This window comes from Hippopotamus amphibius, chromosome 2, assembly GCF_030028045.1.
Source record: "Hippopotamus amphibius kiboko isolate mHipAmp2 chromosome 2, mHipAmp2.hap2, whole genome shotgun sequence".
Classification (NCBI taxonomy): Eukaryota; Metazoa; Chordata; class Mammalia; order Artiodactyla; family Hippopotamidae; genus Hippopotamus; species Hippopotamus amphibius.
In genome coordinates, this window is record NC_080187.1 from 14,484,438 (window position 1) to 14,501,133 (window position 16,696).

General features: G+C 40.6%; 1 protein-coding gene across 7 annotated transcripts in view; it reads right to left on the reverse strand.

Moving 5' to 3' along the window:
- Positions 1-540: 540 nt before the first annotated feature.
- CNTRL (centriolin) overlaps positions 541-16,696 on the reverse strand; it is an 81,235-nt gene continuing 65,079 nt past the window's right edge. For 6 of the 7 annotated variants that reach the window (XM_057722175.1, XM_057722174.1, XM_057722177.1 and 3 more), the window contains 14 exons: positions 16,489-16,648; positions 14,416-14,531; positions 14,113-14,330; positions 11,874-12,031; positions 10,716-10,789; positions 9,376-9,564; positions 8,715-8,940; positions 7,182-7,387; positions 6,068-6,208; positions 4,344-4,616; positions 4,105-4,167; positions 2,634-2,840; positions 1,187-1,273; positions 541-950 (listed from right to left, as the gene is read on the reverse strand). In XM_057722175.1, coding sequence (XP_057578158.1) covers positions 1,214-1,273; positions 2,634-2,840; positions 4,105-4,167; positions 4,344-4,616; positions 6,068-6,208; positions 7,182-7,387; positions 8,715-8,940; positions 9,376-9,564; positions 10,716-10,789; positions 11,874-12,031; positions 14,113-14,330; positions 14,416-14,531; positions 16,489-16,648 — 2,091 coding nt within the window. In that variant the 3' untranslated portion in view covers positions 541-950; positions 1,187-1,213. Of the gene's footprint in view, positions 951-1,186; positions 1,274-2,633; positions 2,841-4,104; positions 4,168-4,343; positions 4,617-6,067; positions 6,209-6,251; positions 6,350-7,181; positions 7,388-8,714; positions 8,941-9,375; positions 9,565-10,715; positions 10,790-11,873; positions 12,032-14,112; positions 14,331-14,415; positions 14,532-16,488; positions 16,649-16,696 lie in introns of those variants that run through there. The other variant, XM_057722176.1, reaches the window with a different exon arrangement.

Here is a 16,696-nt window from a genome sequence, read left to right on the forward strand (position 1 = left end):
TGAACCCGTGCCGCCTGCAGTGGAGGTGTGGCGTCTTAACCACTGGACCGCCAGGGAAGCCCCTATCCCATATCTCAGTGGTCCAGCTCTAGCCAAACAGCTTTTTAGGAATGTAAGCCTTAGTAGGTGGTGGGAGAGAACACGCTGTGCTACGCTGTATAGAGTAACATGGTATATAACACCTGTTAAAGTTCAAGGCTGTCTAGGGGCCTAGAAAAGAGTACCTGGGAATATTTTAAAACAATCTTAAAGTCTGAACACAATTTGAATTTACCACTGGGTCAGATTCTCCAAAGTCCAGAGTTCTAATTTTCCACCAAAGAATATTTTGGTTGAGGAAAAGCACCTGAAGTATATGTAATAGTTTTATAATAGATATTTCCAAGTGATAAAAATACATTCATTGATAGGTACAATGTACTTCAACCTGTAGGCAGAGACAGAAAGCCACTTGAAAGATTGACATTTTCTTGGAATTAAGGTAAAGGTTTTATGGCTTTACTATAGATATGTGAAGTGTAGTCAGATGTCAGACCCAAATTTATTTTATCATTTATTTTCATATGAAAATAGATTTTAAACAAAATCCAAAAATAACCTTTGGCACTGTAAATGAAGACAGGCTTTCTAACTATAGACTTTACCACTTTATAGATTCAAATCAGCATTGGTTTTATAATAATGCATTTCAAAGATACAAAAACCCTCAGCCATCTAGAACCCTGGTTTAAATTGTACACAATTACTCCCATATGTACAAGTGACTTACAAAAACCCTGACAGTAATTGTACAAGTGGAAAAAACTGCAGTGGAGTTTTAGCATCTGAATTCACTGGATCATGATGAAAACCACGTGGCATTCTAATTAAGAAGTTAGTGAGGTAGTGGAGAAGATATTTCCTCATACTTAAGCAAGACAGTCTTCCTCCATCTGGCTGAGCCACTCTTCCTACAACAAGATGAGAAAGTAAGGATGAATTCTTGCAACAGTAAAAACAGGTTTTAACTAAATTAACAAGCAAACGATTGCCATGGCTAACAGATATGATATATACTTGAGTACCTCTTTGGAAAATGTTTTTAAGGTGAACCACTGTACAAAATTATCCAAGAGAAAAGTTAGAAGTTTACTTTTCTTAAGGCTGTATGAAAGTACTAGTTAAAAGAGCTCTTTGTAACATGTACCCTGTGAGCAGGAAGCTGGCAATGGCGTCAGTGTCGGTAACTGTCTAGTGATTGTGAGGGACCTTGTAGAACTTGTTGGAAGGAGCTCTGAAAAGAAGGAAGATAAAACATTAGGCTCAGAAGCCACCCCTCTAACTCCAACCTAGTTCAGACTTTTATCCCACACAGACCTAGATTACAACTCCAGGATCCAAAATAATTCTTAACAAACTCACCTCTACTCATTGTGCCTCTAACACCTCCTCGGTTGCTGTCTTGGATTTAGAGCACCTGAACTCTTCTGGCTGCCCCCATGAGCTGAAAATTTAACCTGGCCCCCAAACCCCTGTGTACTCATCTCCCACTATTCTGGGCTCGCTTACTTCCAGAGTCATCTACTCTTCAGTGCTCTGTGCCTCTGACATGCTCTTCCTCAAGGCCTGCCCTGAGGCCCATGATGGTTTTGGCCTGTATCTGACTTGGGTCCTACCATGGAAGGTTTTAAAGTAATCATATTCAAATCTTGGCTCTGCTGCTGATTAAAGATGCAATTGGCCTTGAATGTTCTTGTGGCTCAACCTTAAAATACACCGCTCTGTGGTAAAGACAGATTAGCCTCTAAGTCCCAGTTTTGTCTTTTGCTGTGACCTTGACATCATTTTTCATTTTATATAATTTCCTTATCTATAAGGAGGGATAAATCCTACTTCCCAGGTTGTAAATGAGATAATATATGTAAAGTGTTTAGTACGCACACAGTAGGCACACAAAATGGTAGCTATTATCGGTCTCGGACAATAATGTTAACTACTTGCCAATTCCATGAGTATAGTTTATGTTTCTCCTAAATAATTATTAACCTTATCTAAGTCACCCACAGAAAACTTGTGAAATCCAGGGTTTTTTTTTTTCTAGTAGACTCTGAGTTAAGAGTTCAAACTCTGTTCAAACTTTGCTGAGGTTGGCACAGCCATCTTTCCCAAATGGACAGACTAAACTGGGACTCAAGTTGGCTTCAGAGGTCTAAGCTCTTTTTCTTTTGGCCATGCCACACACCTTATAGGATTTTAGTTCCCCGACCAGGGATCGAACCCAGGCCCTGGGCAGTAAGAGCACAGAGTCCTAACCACTGGACCACCAGGAAGTTCCCTAAACTCTTTATATTGACCAAGTAGATGATAAGGAAATTCAGAGGTGGAAGGCATTTATAGTAGAATTAACCAGGTCCCTGACAGGTCACCTGGTTTCCTAGTCTATTTCCTAAATCATCAGCTTATCTTCTTTATACACCTACCAACCAATTGATTCCAGTTTCCCCAGGGACCATGAAAAAAGCAAGTCTTCCCTAAGACAAGTTTTCTAGAGAGCTGAAGGTGGCATTCACGTCCTTCCTCTACATTGTGGACCTCAAAGCTTTCAGGTACTTTCTACGTGTAAGTCACACCCCTTGTAAAGAGCTTCCTCCTACCTGGCTTGGTCCAAGATGGGAGTCCTCTGCAAGGGAAGATTCCAGCTGAGACAGACTGGGTGATGATGTGGAATCTACAGACGTGCTGGTGACCAGTTCCCCTAAGGCATCGACCTGTCTCCTCAAGCTGTGTAAAGTGCCCTCTGTCTGCCGCTTCCCTTTGCTTAACACTTCTGCCTGCTTGGACATACAGTGTCGAAGTTGGGCCTGAAAGCGTTACGGTCAAATTTAGGGTTTTACGTAGAAGAAATGTATCAGAATCAATACTCAGTACCTTCCCCACGTTTAACATTGGATAGACAAATCTGACTATCACAAAATAGGAATGGCTACTGAAAATCCTCTTGTCCTTAAAATTAAAAACAAACAAAAACCTCCATACGTAGGAGATGCCAGATGGCTACTCTGTGTGTTGTCATTAGCTGGGTCTTTAACTCAGCCTGTTCTCTCCGCTGTCAAAACACTTAGGATTTCAGCATCCCTGGCCTTCCCATGAAATGACTGCCTCATCTCTCTCGCTTTACTGCCCAGACTGAGAAGATCGGTTTATACCTGATATCTTCAGAGTCTCTCACAATGTATGTAATCCTCAACCCCACACTACTTTCTGGCTTCCCCACCGCCCCTCTGAAATGATCCTCTTACTAAAGTCAACAGCAAGCGCTGTCCTACAGCACTTTCTGTGATGACGAGAATGTCCTGTATCTGTGCTGCCAACCACAGTAGCCACTATTCAGGTGTGGCTACTGAGCCTTGACCTGTGGTAACTGAAGAGCTGAATTTTTAACCTGACTTAATTACAATGAATTTACATTTAAGCAGCCACATGTGGCTGGAGGCTATCTGATGTCGGGGGGCCTCCACTCCCCGGCACTGCACATGGCTCCCCTCAGCGCTCGCTGTAAGTGGCCGTTCTCCAACGGTGCATTCTGTCCTCTCCTGTTGCATCTACCTCCCCCTCATTTTTCAGCTCCCACTTATGCTCTTAACCCCCCAATTTTTAGGTCAACAGTTACCACTAAATTCTAGACACCTATTTTCGGCTGTCTACAGATAGGTATCCTTCCCTGGACATCTCACAAGGCCTTGAAACTCCACACGTTCTGAGCCAAGCAGCTTCCTATCTGACACCCAAGCCTACTTTTCCAGTGTTTCCAATCCTAACCCCCACCCCTGACCTGTGAGCTGCTTCTTGTTTATCACTGTGTCTCTATTTTCTGTCCCTAATACTTAGGTCTTGTCAGTTTTAGTTGAGGCCAAGCAGCATCACATGGGTAAAGAGCCCTGGGCTCAACACCAGAACTCATGGGTTTGAACACTGACCCTGCCATTTACTAACTGGGATGCAAACGTCTCTGAGCTTGGAACGTATAATCTATAAAACTGCTGTGAGAGCTGCAACAGAGCAATTTCCCCCACTCTCCTCAACACGCAAGTATCTTATACTGTCTTTTTCTTTTAAAAGGGCAACCTTGAGTCGATCCTCACGGTGACGCAGTTTCTCTCGGAGTGCTTCTCCACGCCAGTGTTCATCCTTTTTCAGAGGGAAAGGGAAACAAAGAGTCTCTAAGTACCACTCCCAGTAAACAACCCACCTTTCCCTCCTCCTCCCCATCTCCAGCCTCAAGTCTATGCTTGAGCTTATCTGGGGGAGGTGGGAACCAAACTGTCCTTTTACGAAGTCCAGAGAATAGCAGGATAAACCCTTACCATTATGTGAACATGAGAAAAATTCAGTTTTTCTTCAAAAGGTGATGGTCTCTCACTCACAGTGAATGGAAAGTTCTCTTTCAAGCTTTCTAACCCTCCTTCTAGGTTTTCGTTCCTTTCTAAAATAGCTTCCAGATCTCCTGGTAGTTCTGGAAGAAACTGGTTAAGATTCTTCAGGCTGGTTCTGATTTCATCTTTCACTTCAGACTTAAGTGACCTCATTGCTTCACTGATTTCCATTTGTCTTCTTTCCAAATCTTTTTGGTTTGCCATCTAAAGAGTGAGTGAGAGTCAAATACCACTAAGTAAAGTTCAGGACTTACTTGGAATTGAACTGTTATATTATTAATGATTTAAATTTAGCAACTTTCATTTAGAAAAGCATGAGTGCCATGTTCCTTGAAGGTGGATTACTCTATAGAAGTCAGTCTCTCTGCAGCTAGACAGAGCTGGATTCCAATCTCGTTTCCAGTAAACATTACCAGTACAACTTAGGGCAAGTTAGCTTACTTCTGAACCTCTGTCATCTCATTTATACACAAAGATAATATCTTGTATTCCGAAATGTGAGAACTGGGTGAGAATTTATATGAAGCACCTTAGTGGCACCCCAAATGAGAAAAGGGCCATTTACTGAAGCAAACCATAAGTGACTTAGATTATAAACGTTAGTGCTGGAATGGGCCTTAGAAAAGATCTGGTCAAATGTTTTCATCTTATAGGTGAAGAATCTAGTGGTTTGGGCAGTCTGGAGGTCTCCTCAGGTGTTACAGATTGTGTTTAACACCTGAAACTACCCTATGTGGCTCTCTCCATAAGGAGCTTAGTGAAGATCTCAGTCATACCCACTTCTAACTGCTCTTCCAAGTTTGCAGATGCTGGGGAAGGTGAGCGGCCTTTAAATAAAACAGTTGTTTTTTCTTGAGCCAAAGCGGGGTGTGGTTATAGGCACAGATGAAACTAAATGGCCACACGAGGTCATCCAAAGGACAAGGTGTAGCAGGGTCAACCGAGTGGCCCCAACAGCCCGACTAGAGTTCTGGGGTGGCCCAGCCGCTGACACTGGCTAAAGGACACCAGGGGCGTCTAGGGTTAGACTCTCCATCTAGTGTGAACTGCTCTCCCACCCTCCACCTGGCTACATTACAGGTGATCAAAGGTTTCTCCGAGGGTCATTTTTTCCTTCCCCGGGGGTTTGGCTCTTATAGACTAGTTTCTGGCATAAAATCTAACATTTCAACACAGTGCTTTGAGACATGATAAAATTTTATGCTGAAGAACTGCCATTTTTCTTTCAAACACTAACATAAAAAGCTCGTTGAACTTAGGGGCATTTTAAAAGTATATCTGGACACTACTGATAACCGTGTATAAAATAGATAACTAATGAGAACATACTGTATAGCACAGGGAACTTTACTTAATGCACTATGGTGACCTAAATGGGAAGGAAATCCAAAAAAGAGGGGATACATGTCTATGTATTATGTATAACTGATTCATTAGCTAACACAACATTGTAAAGCAAATATACTCCAATAAAAATTTTTTAAAAAGTATATTTTGAACAAATACTTTTTTCTTGTGGCGGTACATTCCTAAATTTCAAAACCAGAAAAACAGAGATTTGATTAATTAGCTTTTCACAATTTTCACAAAGAAATACTTTTAAAAGAGCTAGTGAAGAAACAGCTCTGCCTGTGCCCAACAGGGCTGCGGCGCACCTGCTTCTTGAGCTCCGAGTACTCCTGCTGCATCTGGCCGAGCTCCTTCATTAGGCGCCGGGCCCGCTCGTGGTTGTCCTGGGCCACCTGCTCGATGCTGGCCATTTCCTTCTGCATGCAGCTGTTCTCCTGCTTCTGCTCCTGCACAGGAGGAGGGCAATGACTCTGGAGGTGTGCGATGCTGGCTTACACACTCGCTAGCTCTGTGACTTCATGTCCTGTCTAGGCTCCGGCTGTAAGCTGGGGATAATCCACCTGCCTTCTTTAGCAGCTGTGGTAGAGCTGGGAGTAAACATGTGGTCAGTCTGGCAGCCCAGAGTCTGAATCCTAGGTCTGCCACATTACCATCGATATTAGGTTACTTTCCCTTGTCTGTGAGATGTTAACACCCCCCATCAGAGGGTTCCTGGGAGGGTTACAGTCTAGACATCGACATCCTATCTTCACACTCATGTTGCCCATCGCTGGTTATAAGCGTATCACCCAGGAAACACACCTGGTTGGAAAGTACCATTCACACAACAGGGCTACATGAGTCTCTCCAGAGGGTGTCAGAAAAATCCATTCCTGTGACAGACCCTCCTGCAGCCCATCATTGGCCTCCATCCACCACACTTTGTTTTGAACTCATCTGAGTGTCACTTCCCGCAATTTATCTCAGGGATAAAAGCATGGTAGGTTGAGCTTCCCGGTTTTAGGATAATGATTAATTAAAACTAATGCTGACCTACAAGGGCGTGATGAGAAACACCTGTGAGCACAGACCACAGCTGGATAAGAATGTCTTCAGAAGCGTTCCTTCCCCCACACCCCTCCACCCCTGTCGGGGCGGTGTGAGCAGAGGCTGGCTGGCTGAGTGCTCTCTGCTTGGTGCTGACACTGTGCACATGACCATCGCTCCAGCCAGACAGACAGCCCCCCAGGGCTGAGCCCAGACTCTGGCAAAATCTACCATGAGCTTCAGGAACAAATTATGTGTAAATGCACCAAAAGCAATAGTTAGGTTAGGGACTGGGTTGACAGGTAATTTATTTTCTCTACATTGAAGCAGTATTTTAGTTAAAAATCTAAATGCATCATTTCCTTATAAACTGCCAGGGCAGGGGGTACTCACGAGAAGGTTCTTCTCCAGCTGGCTCCGCTGGATCTTAAGTGCTTCCTTGAGGCTGGCAACCTGCTTCTCAGCTTTCTTCCTCTCTGTCAAGAACTGGTTCCGCAAGAGGCTGAAGTCTGCCCTCATAGAGTCCGTCTCTTTCTGGAGAGCCAGAAGCTCACCTGACTTTTCCAGTAACTGCTGCTCCCGTTCTGAAAGCTGTCGTTCTGAAATGAGCATTTTTAGGTAGTTTAGCTCAAGGCCCTGGGCTGGCTGTGCGCAGAACTTTCTTTTCCTCGTGGGCAGACTGCACAACGACATGCCACCTACTCAGGCACATTTCTCCACCACTCAGTCATCCGAGTCTCCCCTGACCCGCACCAGAGGCCCAGAGAAGGGTGCCTCTTGATGTAATTTGTTCCCAGAGGACCTGGTTCCAAAGTGACATAAAGCTACTGCCTTCCCTTTTGAGTCTTTGAGACCAGAGAGCACCAATCCTGAGGTGCAGGGAACATGGAACAGACTGCTGAATTGTTTTTATAAACTTAGTTTTAATAAAGGGAGGCACGCGGTATTTCTTCCTTCATAAGAGGCAGCACACGGCAAAGAACACAGGATTTGGAATGGCGCAAGTCTTATTTTCTACAGAAGGAACCCACTTCCTGGCATTTAATGGGAATCATGTATGCAAACACCTAGTACATAGTGAGTACTCAATAAATAATGCTTATATGCAACAGTGATATTTAAAACAGATTTTTCTAATCACCCTCTATAAAGCAACACCCTGCCCAGATTTCACTTCTCACACCTCTGGCATGGTCAGATTCAGCGTACTGTTAAGTTTCAGTTTCAAATGAAATGGTTGGGTCTGGATGCAACAAGAGCTCCCAGGGGAAAAGCAATAATAACCCTTTCAGATCCCAAGTCCACTGAGTTCACTCAGGGGAGAACGACATTTTCTCAACATTATTAAAACCTGAAGCCTGGGAAAAAGAAAACTCATTTATTGATGTGAGAACAATCATTAACCCTGGATTCCCATGTCCTTATGTATGTATGGCTCCAGAGAGTAAACAGACCCAAAGGCCAACACCTGTATCTTGGTACCATTCACTATGTCAAATTTAGATAGAAGTAGAATTGTTAATATTTTTTTTTTTTTAAACATGTGGAGATGCAATGGATCATTGCTCCAAAGCTCAGAATTAATATGCTTTACAGAAAGCCTTTAGAGCACCTTTTGGCACTTCTTTGCCTTAATGTTCCCCTTCCTTGAGAGAGCACTCTCAAAGCAAGCAATACAGTAAAAGTAAAAGACCTGATAGTCTCGGGATCCAATCCCATCTCCATAAAGACAAATTCCCTCTGTCCCTCTGAGCCTGTCTCCTCATCTCTCACAGAGCTGGGAGGGTCAAATGAGGGACCATTCTTCCCACTGTGCTTGTCTTGCCTCCTGTCTGGGCTACAGCGGGAGCCTGTGACTCCTTTACACACTTTATAAGACAATCAGCAGATTTCCCCGCCCTCAGTGCAATATTCCAGAATACATACGGGTTTGGGAGAGCGTCTTCTCCAGGGTCTCACCCCACCTTTCCTCTTCCTGCAGAGTCCTGACACGTTCCTCAGCCACCAACACCTTGGTGAGCACCTGGTCCAGTTTGCTCTTCTGGTCTGTTATTTCCTTTTCCAGCTGGTGCTGCTGCTCCTTCAGTGTCACTCTACTGGTTTCTAATTTTTTCCCTTCACTCTCTCTCTCTTTCTGGAGTCTCTGAAACGTCTTAATAGAGAAAAACCTTAGTTAGTCATGAAATAACAAATACTTAGTGTCCTGAGGGAATCTTCATAGACACTAGATAGATTCCAGCTCAACAGAAAGTAGAAAACAGCCCATGGTGACAGACAGTGAATTCTCTTTACAAAGGTGATCAAGTAGGGACTGGAAAACCATTTGGCCAGCATGTGAGGAGGGGATTCAAGCAGGAACTGGCACGTGGCCACCAAGATTCCTTACGGGGCTTCTATGGTCCTAATGGTCCATAATATTAATACTGAGGGAGTTAAAGAGTTGGTGTAAAATCCCCCCTGCTCACACCAGCAGGTAAGGGAAGCTAGTCCCAGGGGAGATACTTCTCAGCAGCTTTCTGCCAAGGGAAAAAGGCTCACACAAGTGATAAAGTGCTTCCTCTTATATAACATCATAGATGTGCGGTACCATTTCCTGTTGGGCTAGTTTGGCCTTGTTTTCTTCAACCTCATTCTGAAGCACTTGCAGTTGTTGTTGTTTTGTTTCCTCATCTTTTCGGCAGACTTCCAACTTCTTTGCTTGTTCTCTGATGTCCTCCTGGAGCCTGGTCTGCTCACCGAGCAGGACATCCTGACGCGTGGTGGTGTGGAGCAGGTCCTTCAGGTGAAAGAACGAATTGAAACGACGGACAAAGCTTCCTTCGCTACATTTGGCTAGTGCCACACCTGCATCTATCCACTAAGTCTGACAAAATGAAAGCATAAAAGTTCCATATCCTTTATTATTTCAACAAACATACAAAGGTACCCAGAATTCAATCACCGGCTTCCCTCTCATTAGGACCTTAGATGTCAGAGATGTCAGAACCTCAGCAAGAGACTCAGCTCCTCTGAGCTTCAGCTGTCTTGTCACTGAGGTGGGAAAAAACAACACACACCTCACAGGATAGCTAAGATTAAGAAAAGCTGCGAATAAGACTTAACTCTAATTGAAAATGAGCCTAAAGTCATGGTTCTGTTACTACCTGAAATATTGACACAGGTTAAAAAACTCAGAAAACAATAAATACTTCTTTCTTCAAGGAACCCAAATTAAGCACTTTTGAAAAAATTACCATATTTCTAATAACACAGAAAATATTCATAAGAACCTGTGTAAGGTTTTTTAAAAGACAGAATACTTTAAGTTTTATATATCTTAGAAACACAGAATCTTAAAGGTAGAAGGAAGAGAATTTAGATGTCTAATCTAACCTTATAATTTACAGAGTGGAAACTGAGGCCCAAAACTTGCTTGAGGTTCTTTGAAACTCAAATTATGGCAATAACCTCACAGGACAACACTGAATTACCTTAAGAAGATGATCAGAAGTACAAAGGTAAAGAATCTGCTCTATTCAAAATCTGACAAGACGGAGGCCTGGATCTGGCCGCTGTTCTGCAGCTCAACGAGTGATCAAATCTAAGCTCAGCCTTTGGAGGCCTCATCCGTTCCACGGGTAAGAGATGGTCCGTCTGCTCCCCAAAGCCCCCAGAGCAGTGCTGAGGGGCTGACGAGTTCTTCTAGCCACCACCTGACTTATTAGCGTTTGAGTAAAATATTGTTTGAGTAAAGAATTCTAGGGCTAAAATAAACTAGAAAATCACAGCTCTGTTTCAAAATGTTTGTATATATTGTATTTGTGTTATATAAATGGCTCTATGCGACTTGCTTCTGTGAAAGAGAACCAGCCTACTTGATTTGTTATTTCAACCAACTGTCTGCACGCCTTCAGGACACTACTAGAAGATTACATTTCTTAGGCTTACCTGTTTTGCTAGGTTCAAGTGGTCCTGGACATCAGCTAGTTCCTCCTGTAATGAGTTTACTGCTTCTCGTTTTTCTACAGAAATAATATTTACATAAAATAAGAAATATCTATACATCTTCCAGATACCCATCAGCCGCCTCAAAAAAGTACAGTGGCAGTGAATTTACACTTTCTTCTGTTAAATGTCTGACTGTGCCACCTGATCTTATTAAAGGCCAAAGGAGAGGTACCTGTGCAATCCAGATCTGGGCGCGGAGCCCACATTTTTAAAGACTTACATGTTAAAAACACTTACATGTTAAAAACACTTACATATGATATCTAGTGTTGATGAGGTGCATGGTTTAAAAACAGGTATCTTCCACACTGCTGATAAAGATGTAAATTTGGTACAACTTTTCAGGAAGACAATTTGGGAATAAATTTTATATCTATATTGGTTTTATCACTTACTAGCTGTATGAGCTTGAGCAAGTCACTTCTCACTTAAGCAAGTCACAGGAAAACTAGGCTCAAGCTGCTTTATCTGTAAGTGGGTGAAATAATAGTTTCTACCTCATAAAAATGTTACAAGGATTAAATGACAAAATGCATATGAAACATCTGCATCATGTCTATGACATAGTAAGTGCTCAACAAGTATATTGTTGGCTAGAATTACTTAGTAATTTATAAACAATCATGAGGATTTACAAAGAGTGGGTAATAAAGAGGTTATTTCAATCTCTGTTTTTGTTTTTAAATCTATACACATATACACACCCCAAGGAAAAATCTGGAAAGATATCTGCTAAATTCATAATAGAAATTATCTCTGAGGAGTGAGGTGAATAGTAATTTTTATTTTGTTGTTTTGCTATGTTTTTAAATTCTTCTCTAAGGAATATGAATTTACTTTTTTTTTTAAATAGCTTTACTGAGATGTAATTCACATACCATGCATTTCACCCATTTAAAGTATACATTTTCATAGCTTTCAGTAAATTCAGAGTTGTGCCACCATCACCATATCTAATTTTAGAACATTTTTCTCACTTCTAAAAGAAGCCCCATGCCCTGTAGCATGAATTATTTCTATAATAAGAAAGCAAACAATTAAAAAAAGAATCCAGCAAAAGGAAGAAAGTCACATCTCTTCTGCTGTGTTGCCTCCTACCCTGGAGTTGCTGCTGCATGGCTGTGATGTCTTTGTGCAGTGAGAGTTTGTTTCTGTTTAGTTGGTCTAGTTCCTGTTGCAGTTTTCTGACATCCAATTCCAACTTTTCTAAGTCTGATTGCTTTGTTTTGCTATTCTCTTCTGTAGCTGCTAAAAGCCTACAATACAAGCAGAGGATAAGTTAGACTGTCAAATACAAAATGTCCACACACACCCTAGACAGCTAAGGAACAAGGCATGCTCACAATGTAGTTGTGGAGTCTGGATGATATTAATAAACTAATAAATATTAATACTTGACCAAATTATTACATGTTATTAAATATTAACAAAGTGTAAGGCTCTTCAACTCATTTTCAAAAGAAATCTTCTTTTCAGCTTTCCAAATAGAACATTTGGAAATGTTTGTCACTTCAAAAAGTGACTGACTAAACTGAAGTTTTATAAAAATCAGGGATAACATGGATAGCACTTATAATTCCAAAAAATGTGACTGAGACAGATCACTAACTTCCGATTAAGTGAAAATACAGGAAATACACTGCATGTATAATAGGATTTGTCCAAAAAACAGAGATGTATGAGCACACATTCCTTTACATGAAATGGAATCATACTCTGTGGACTGGTTTTTGTCTGGCTGCTTTCACTGAGAATAACTATTTTGAGATTCATCCATGAAGTTGTGTGTATCAATACTTCATTGCTTTTTATTGCTGAGTAGTATTCTATGGCATGGATATACTGTAATTTGCCAATCCATTCACCAGCTGGTGGGCATTTAGGTCGTTTCCAGTTTTTGGCTACTGCAAATAAAGCCTCTATGAACATCAGTGTACAGTTTTTGTATGGACATATGCTTTCACCTCTTAGATGTGGAAAAGCTAGATCTTCTGGCAGGTATATGTCTGCATTTTTAAGTAACTACCAAACTATTTTCCAAAGTGGTCTTACTAACATTTTCTACTCCCACCAACTGTGGGTTTAAGTTCCTCACTAGCATTTGGTATGGTCAGTGTTTAATCTTAGCTATTCTAATAGGTGTGTAATGATATTTAATTGTGGTTTTAATTTGCATTTTCCTAATGGTTAATGATACCAAGCATCTTTTCATGTGCTTATGTGCCATCCACATATCTTTATAAATATAATGTTCAAATCCATTGCCCATTTGGAAAACTGGGTTCTTCATTTTCTAATTACTAAATTTTCAGAGTTCATTATATCCTAGGTACAAGTCCTTTATCAGATACATGGTTGCAAAGATTTCTCTCCCAGTCTGTGAGGTGTCTTTTCATTATCTCAACAGTGTCTTTGAGAAACAGAGCTTTAAATTTTGATGAGGTCCAATTTTATCAATTTACTCTTCTACGGGTCATGCTTTCAGTGTCTTATCTAAGGAATTTTTGCCTAACCCAAGGCCACAAAGATTGTTTTCCCCTGTGTTTTCTCCTACAAGTTTTATATTTTGGTTTTACATTTATGTTTATGATCCATTTTGAGTTAATTTTTATATGTAGTGTGAGGTATAGATCAAACTTCATTTTTTTTTGGTTTTGGACATGCAGTGCTTTCAGCAACAGTTTTTGAAAACACCACCTTTTCTCTACTTTGCATATCTTTGTCAAAATCAGTTGTGCATATATTTGTGAGTTTACTTGTAGACTTTCTGTTCTGTTCCATTGACCTATTTGTCTATCTTTATACCAGTACCACAGTGTTTTGATTACCATAGCTGTATACTGTCTCAAAATCACAGTGTCAGCCCTAAACTTTTGTTCTTTTTCAAAGCTGTTTTGGTGTCATATCTAAAAAGTTTTAGATTCTATTCTAGGTCCTCTTCATTTCAATATGAATTTTAGAATCAGAAAGCCAATTTCTACTTAAAAAACCTGTTGGGATTTTGATTGTGATTGTGTTGAATCTACTGCTCAATTTGAGGAGAACTGAATCTTAACAATGGGTTAAGACTGGGTCTTCCTACCCACAAACAAGCATACATTATTTTACTTAAAAAAAAAAAAAATCACAAGTTATTTTAAAAAATGCTTGGGGGGAGAAAAAACCGAAAAGGAAAATTCACCCAAAAATGCAACTGGTGAACTGTATTGTGATACCGAGTCTGTGCGTGTTTTGTATTTTTTTGCCCTTTCTCAAATTTCCAATTTTTTAAATAGTGTGTTATAATGCTTTAGCCTTCCAGAAGGGATCTTGCAAGCTTATTTGTTCCTGCTCTCACCGTTTGGTTTGTGCCAATTTCTTCTCCCAGTCATCACATTTCTCTTCGAGATCTTCCTTTTGTTTGCACAAAGACTCAACACACAACTGTAATGCTCGGGTCTCAGCACTTATTCGCTCAATTTCTCGTTTGTCCCTCTCCAAGAGCTGCTTCTGCCACTCTATTTCCCCTTTCTGTCGCAGGGCTGTCTGCTGCAAATTGTCCAACTCCAGTTTCTCCTAAAGCAGTTTATAAAAGAGGACTCAACCATGCAAAACGAGAAAGACCGAGGTTCACTACCGGTAAAAGAGCTTTGTTTATTACCTCTAACACTTCAACCTGAGTCTTCTCTAATTCAGACACCTTTTGGTCATGTTGTAGCTTCAAACCTTGCAGCTCATTGTTTTCAAGTTGCAACATGTCCAGAATATTCTTTAGTTCTAACAGAAACAAGGCATGGTCCAGGTTATTAAATGAACGTGGAAACATTTATAAAATGAAACAGAAAATAATGCTATTGAAACAAAAGATAATAAAAGAATAATAAAATATAATTATAATAATAAAAGATAATAAAAATATTTTTTCTTTTTTTCTTTTTTCTTTCTTTCTTTCTTTCTTTCTTTCTTTATTATTTTTTGGGGGGTACACCAAGTTCAATCATCTGTTTTTATACACATATCCCCGTATTCCCTCCCTCTCTTGACTCCCCCCCACCCTCCCTCGAGTCCCCCCCACCCTCCCCGTCCCAGTCCTCTAAGGTATCTTCCATCCTCGAGTTGCTGAATTAATGGAGGTAATTAATTGTATTTTGAATGTAAAAAGCCTTTAAAAATATTGCTAAACATTAATTTGCTAAAAACATTTAAATAGGGACTTCCCTGGTTGCTCAGTGGTTAAGAATCCACCTGCCAATGCAGGCGACACGGGTTTGAGCCCTGGTCCGGGAAGATCCCACATACTGCAGAGCAACTAAGCCTGTGCCCCACACACCGCAACTATTGAAGCCTGTGTGTTCTAGGGCCTGTGCTCTGAAACAAGAGAAGCCACCACAATGAGAAGCCCTTGCAACACAGCGAAGAGTAGCCCCCGCTCGCCATAACTAGAGAAAGCCCAGCTCAGTAATGAAGACCCAGCACAGCCAATAAATAAATAAATAAATAAACAAAATTAAAAAAAAGAAAAACACTTAAATAAAAACATTTAACAAAGATCTAGTTTTAAAAATACTTACGCTACCTAAAATTTAAATCAAAAATAAATAGGAAAATCTTGGGACTTTAGGTGGCGCAGTGGCTGAGAATCCGCCTGCCAATGCAGGGGACATGGGTCCAAGCCCTGCTCCAGGAAGATCCCACATGTTGCAGAGCAACTAAGCCTGTGTGCCACAACTATTGAGCCTGTGCGCTAGAGCCCGTGAGCCACAACTATTGAGCCCATGTGCCACAACTACTGAAGCCCACGTGCCTAGAGCTCATGCTCCGCAGCAAGAGAAGCCACGGCAATGAAGAGCCTGCGCACCACAACAAAGAGTAGCCCCTGCTCGCCACAATTAGAGAAAGCCCACGCGCAGCAATGAAGACCCAACACAGCCAATAAATAATAATAAATAAATTTATGAAAATAAATAGGAAAATCTTTAAAATATATCATCTGAGATTTATATAATAATTCTTTTGTCCCTTGAAATACAGATTTTAAAATATTAACTACTTTTTTCTGATTATAAAAATATTTGTTCACTACAGAAAATTTGAAAAAACATATAAAAGAAGAAAATGAAAACCCATCATTATTCTACCATCCAAAGACAATCACTACTGCAATAGCATTTTGATGTTTTTCCTACCAGGAGCATGCATGCACACAGAGACACACACACATGCATACTTTAACATAAACTGGGACTACATTCAATATTCAGTTTTTATCTATTTTTTCACTCTTCTTTCATCAGCATTTTTCCATGTCATTACACACTAAAATATGTTTTTTAAATTAGTTATTTGTTTCCAAATTTTGTCACTATAAATTCTGTTGCAAGTAACTGAGTCAGCTTAATTTGTAAAACAAGGAAACACAGGCTTACTTCTTTTTTAAAAAAAAGAGAAATAAAACAAGTATTGCTGCAATGTGCACACATGCTTGCCCTCTCTAGATAACTAGAAATGGGCTACCTGGTTTAACAGGTGTGAATTTTAAGAGTCTTAAGACACTGGGAGGTTGTTCCATGTTATAAGTCAATCAACAGCCTGTAAGTGTTCCTCTTCCATCACACCCTGGTCAGCAATGAAGACGACTGTTTTGCTTTCAATAAATTTGAATGGCAGAAAACATCACATTCCTTTTACAATCTGCTTTTCTTTGATTAGAAATAAGGTTAAACTTTGAACTTACCCGTTTTATGCTTAGACATTTGCCCTAAAACCACCTGCAGGTTTTCTTCCTCTTTTTCAATTTCCTGCTTTATAAGTGAAAGTTGATTTTTTTTCTCACTAATCTGGACATTCAATTCTCCTTTCTGAAAACTCAGTTCTTCCAGAAGAGATTTTAGTTCCTGTGCAAAAGAAAAAAAAGGTAACCCACCTCTACCAAGTTATGAATA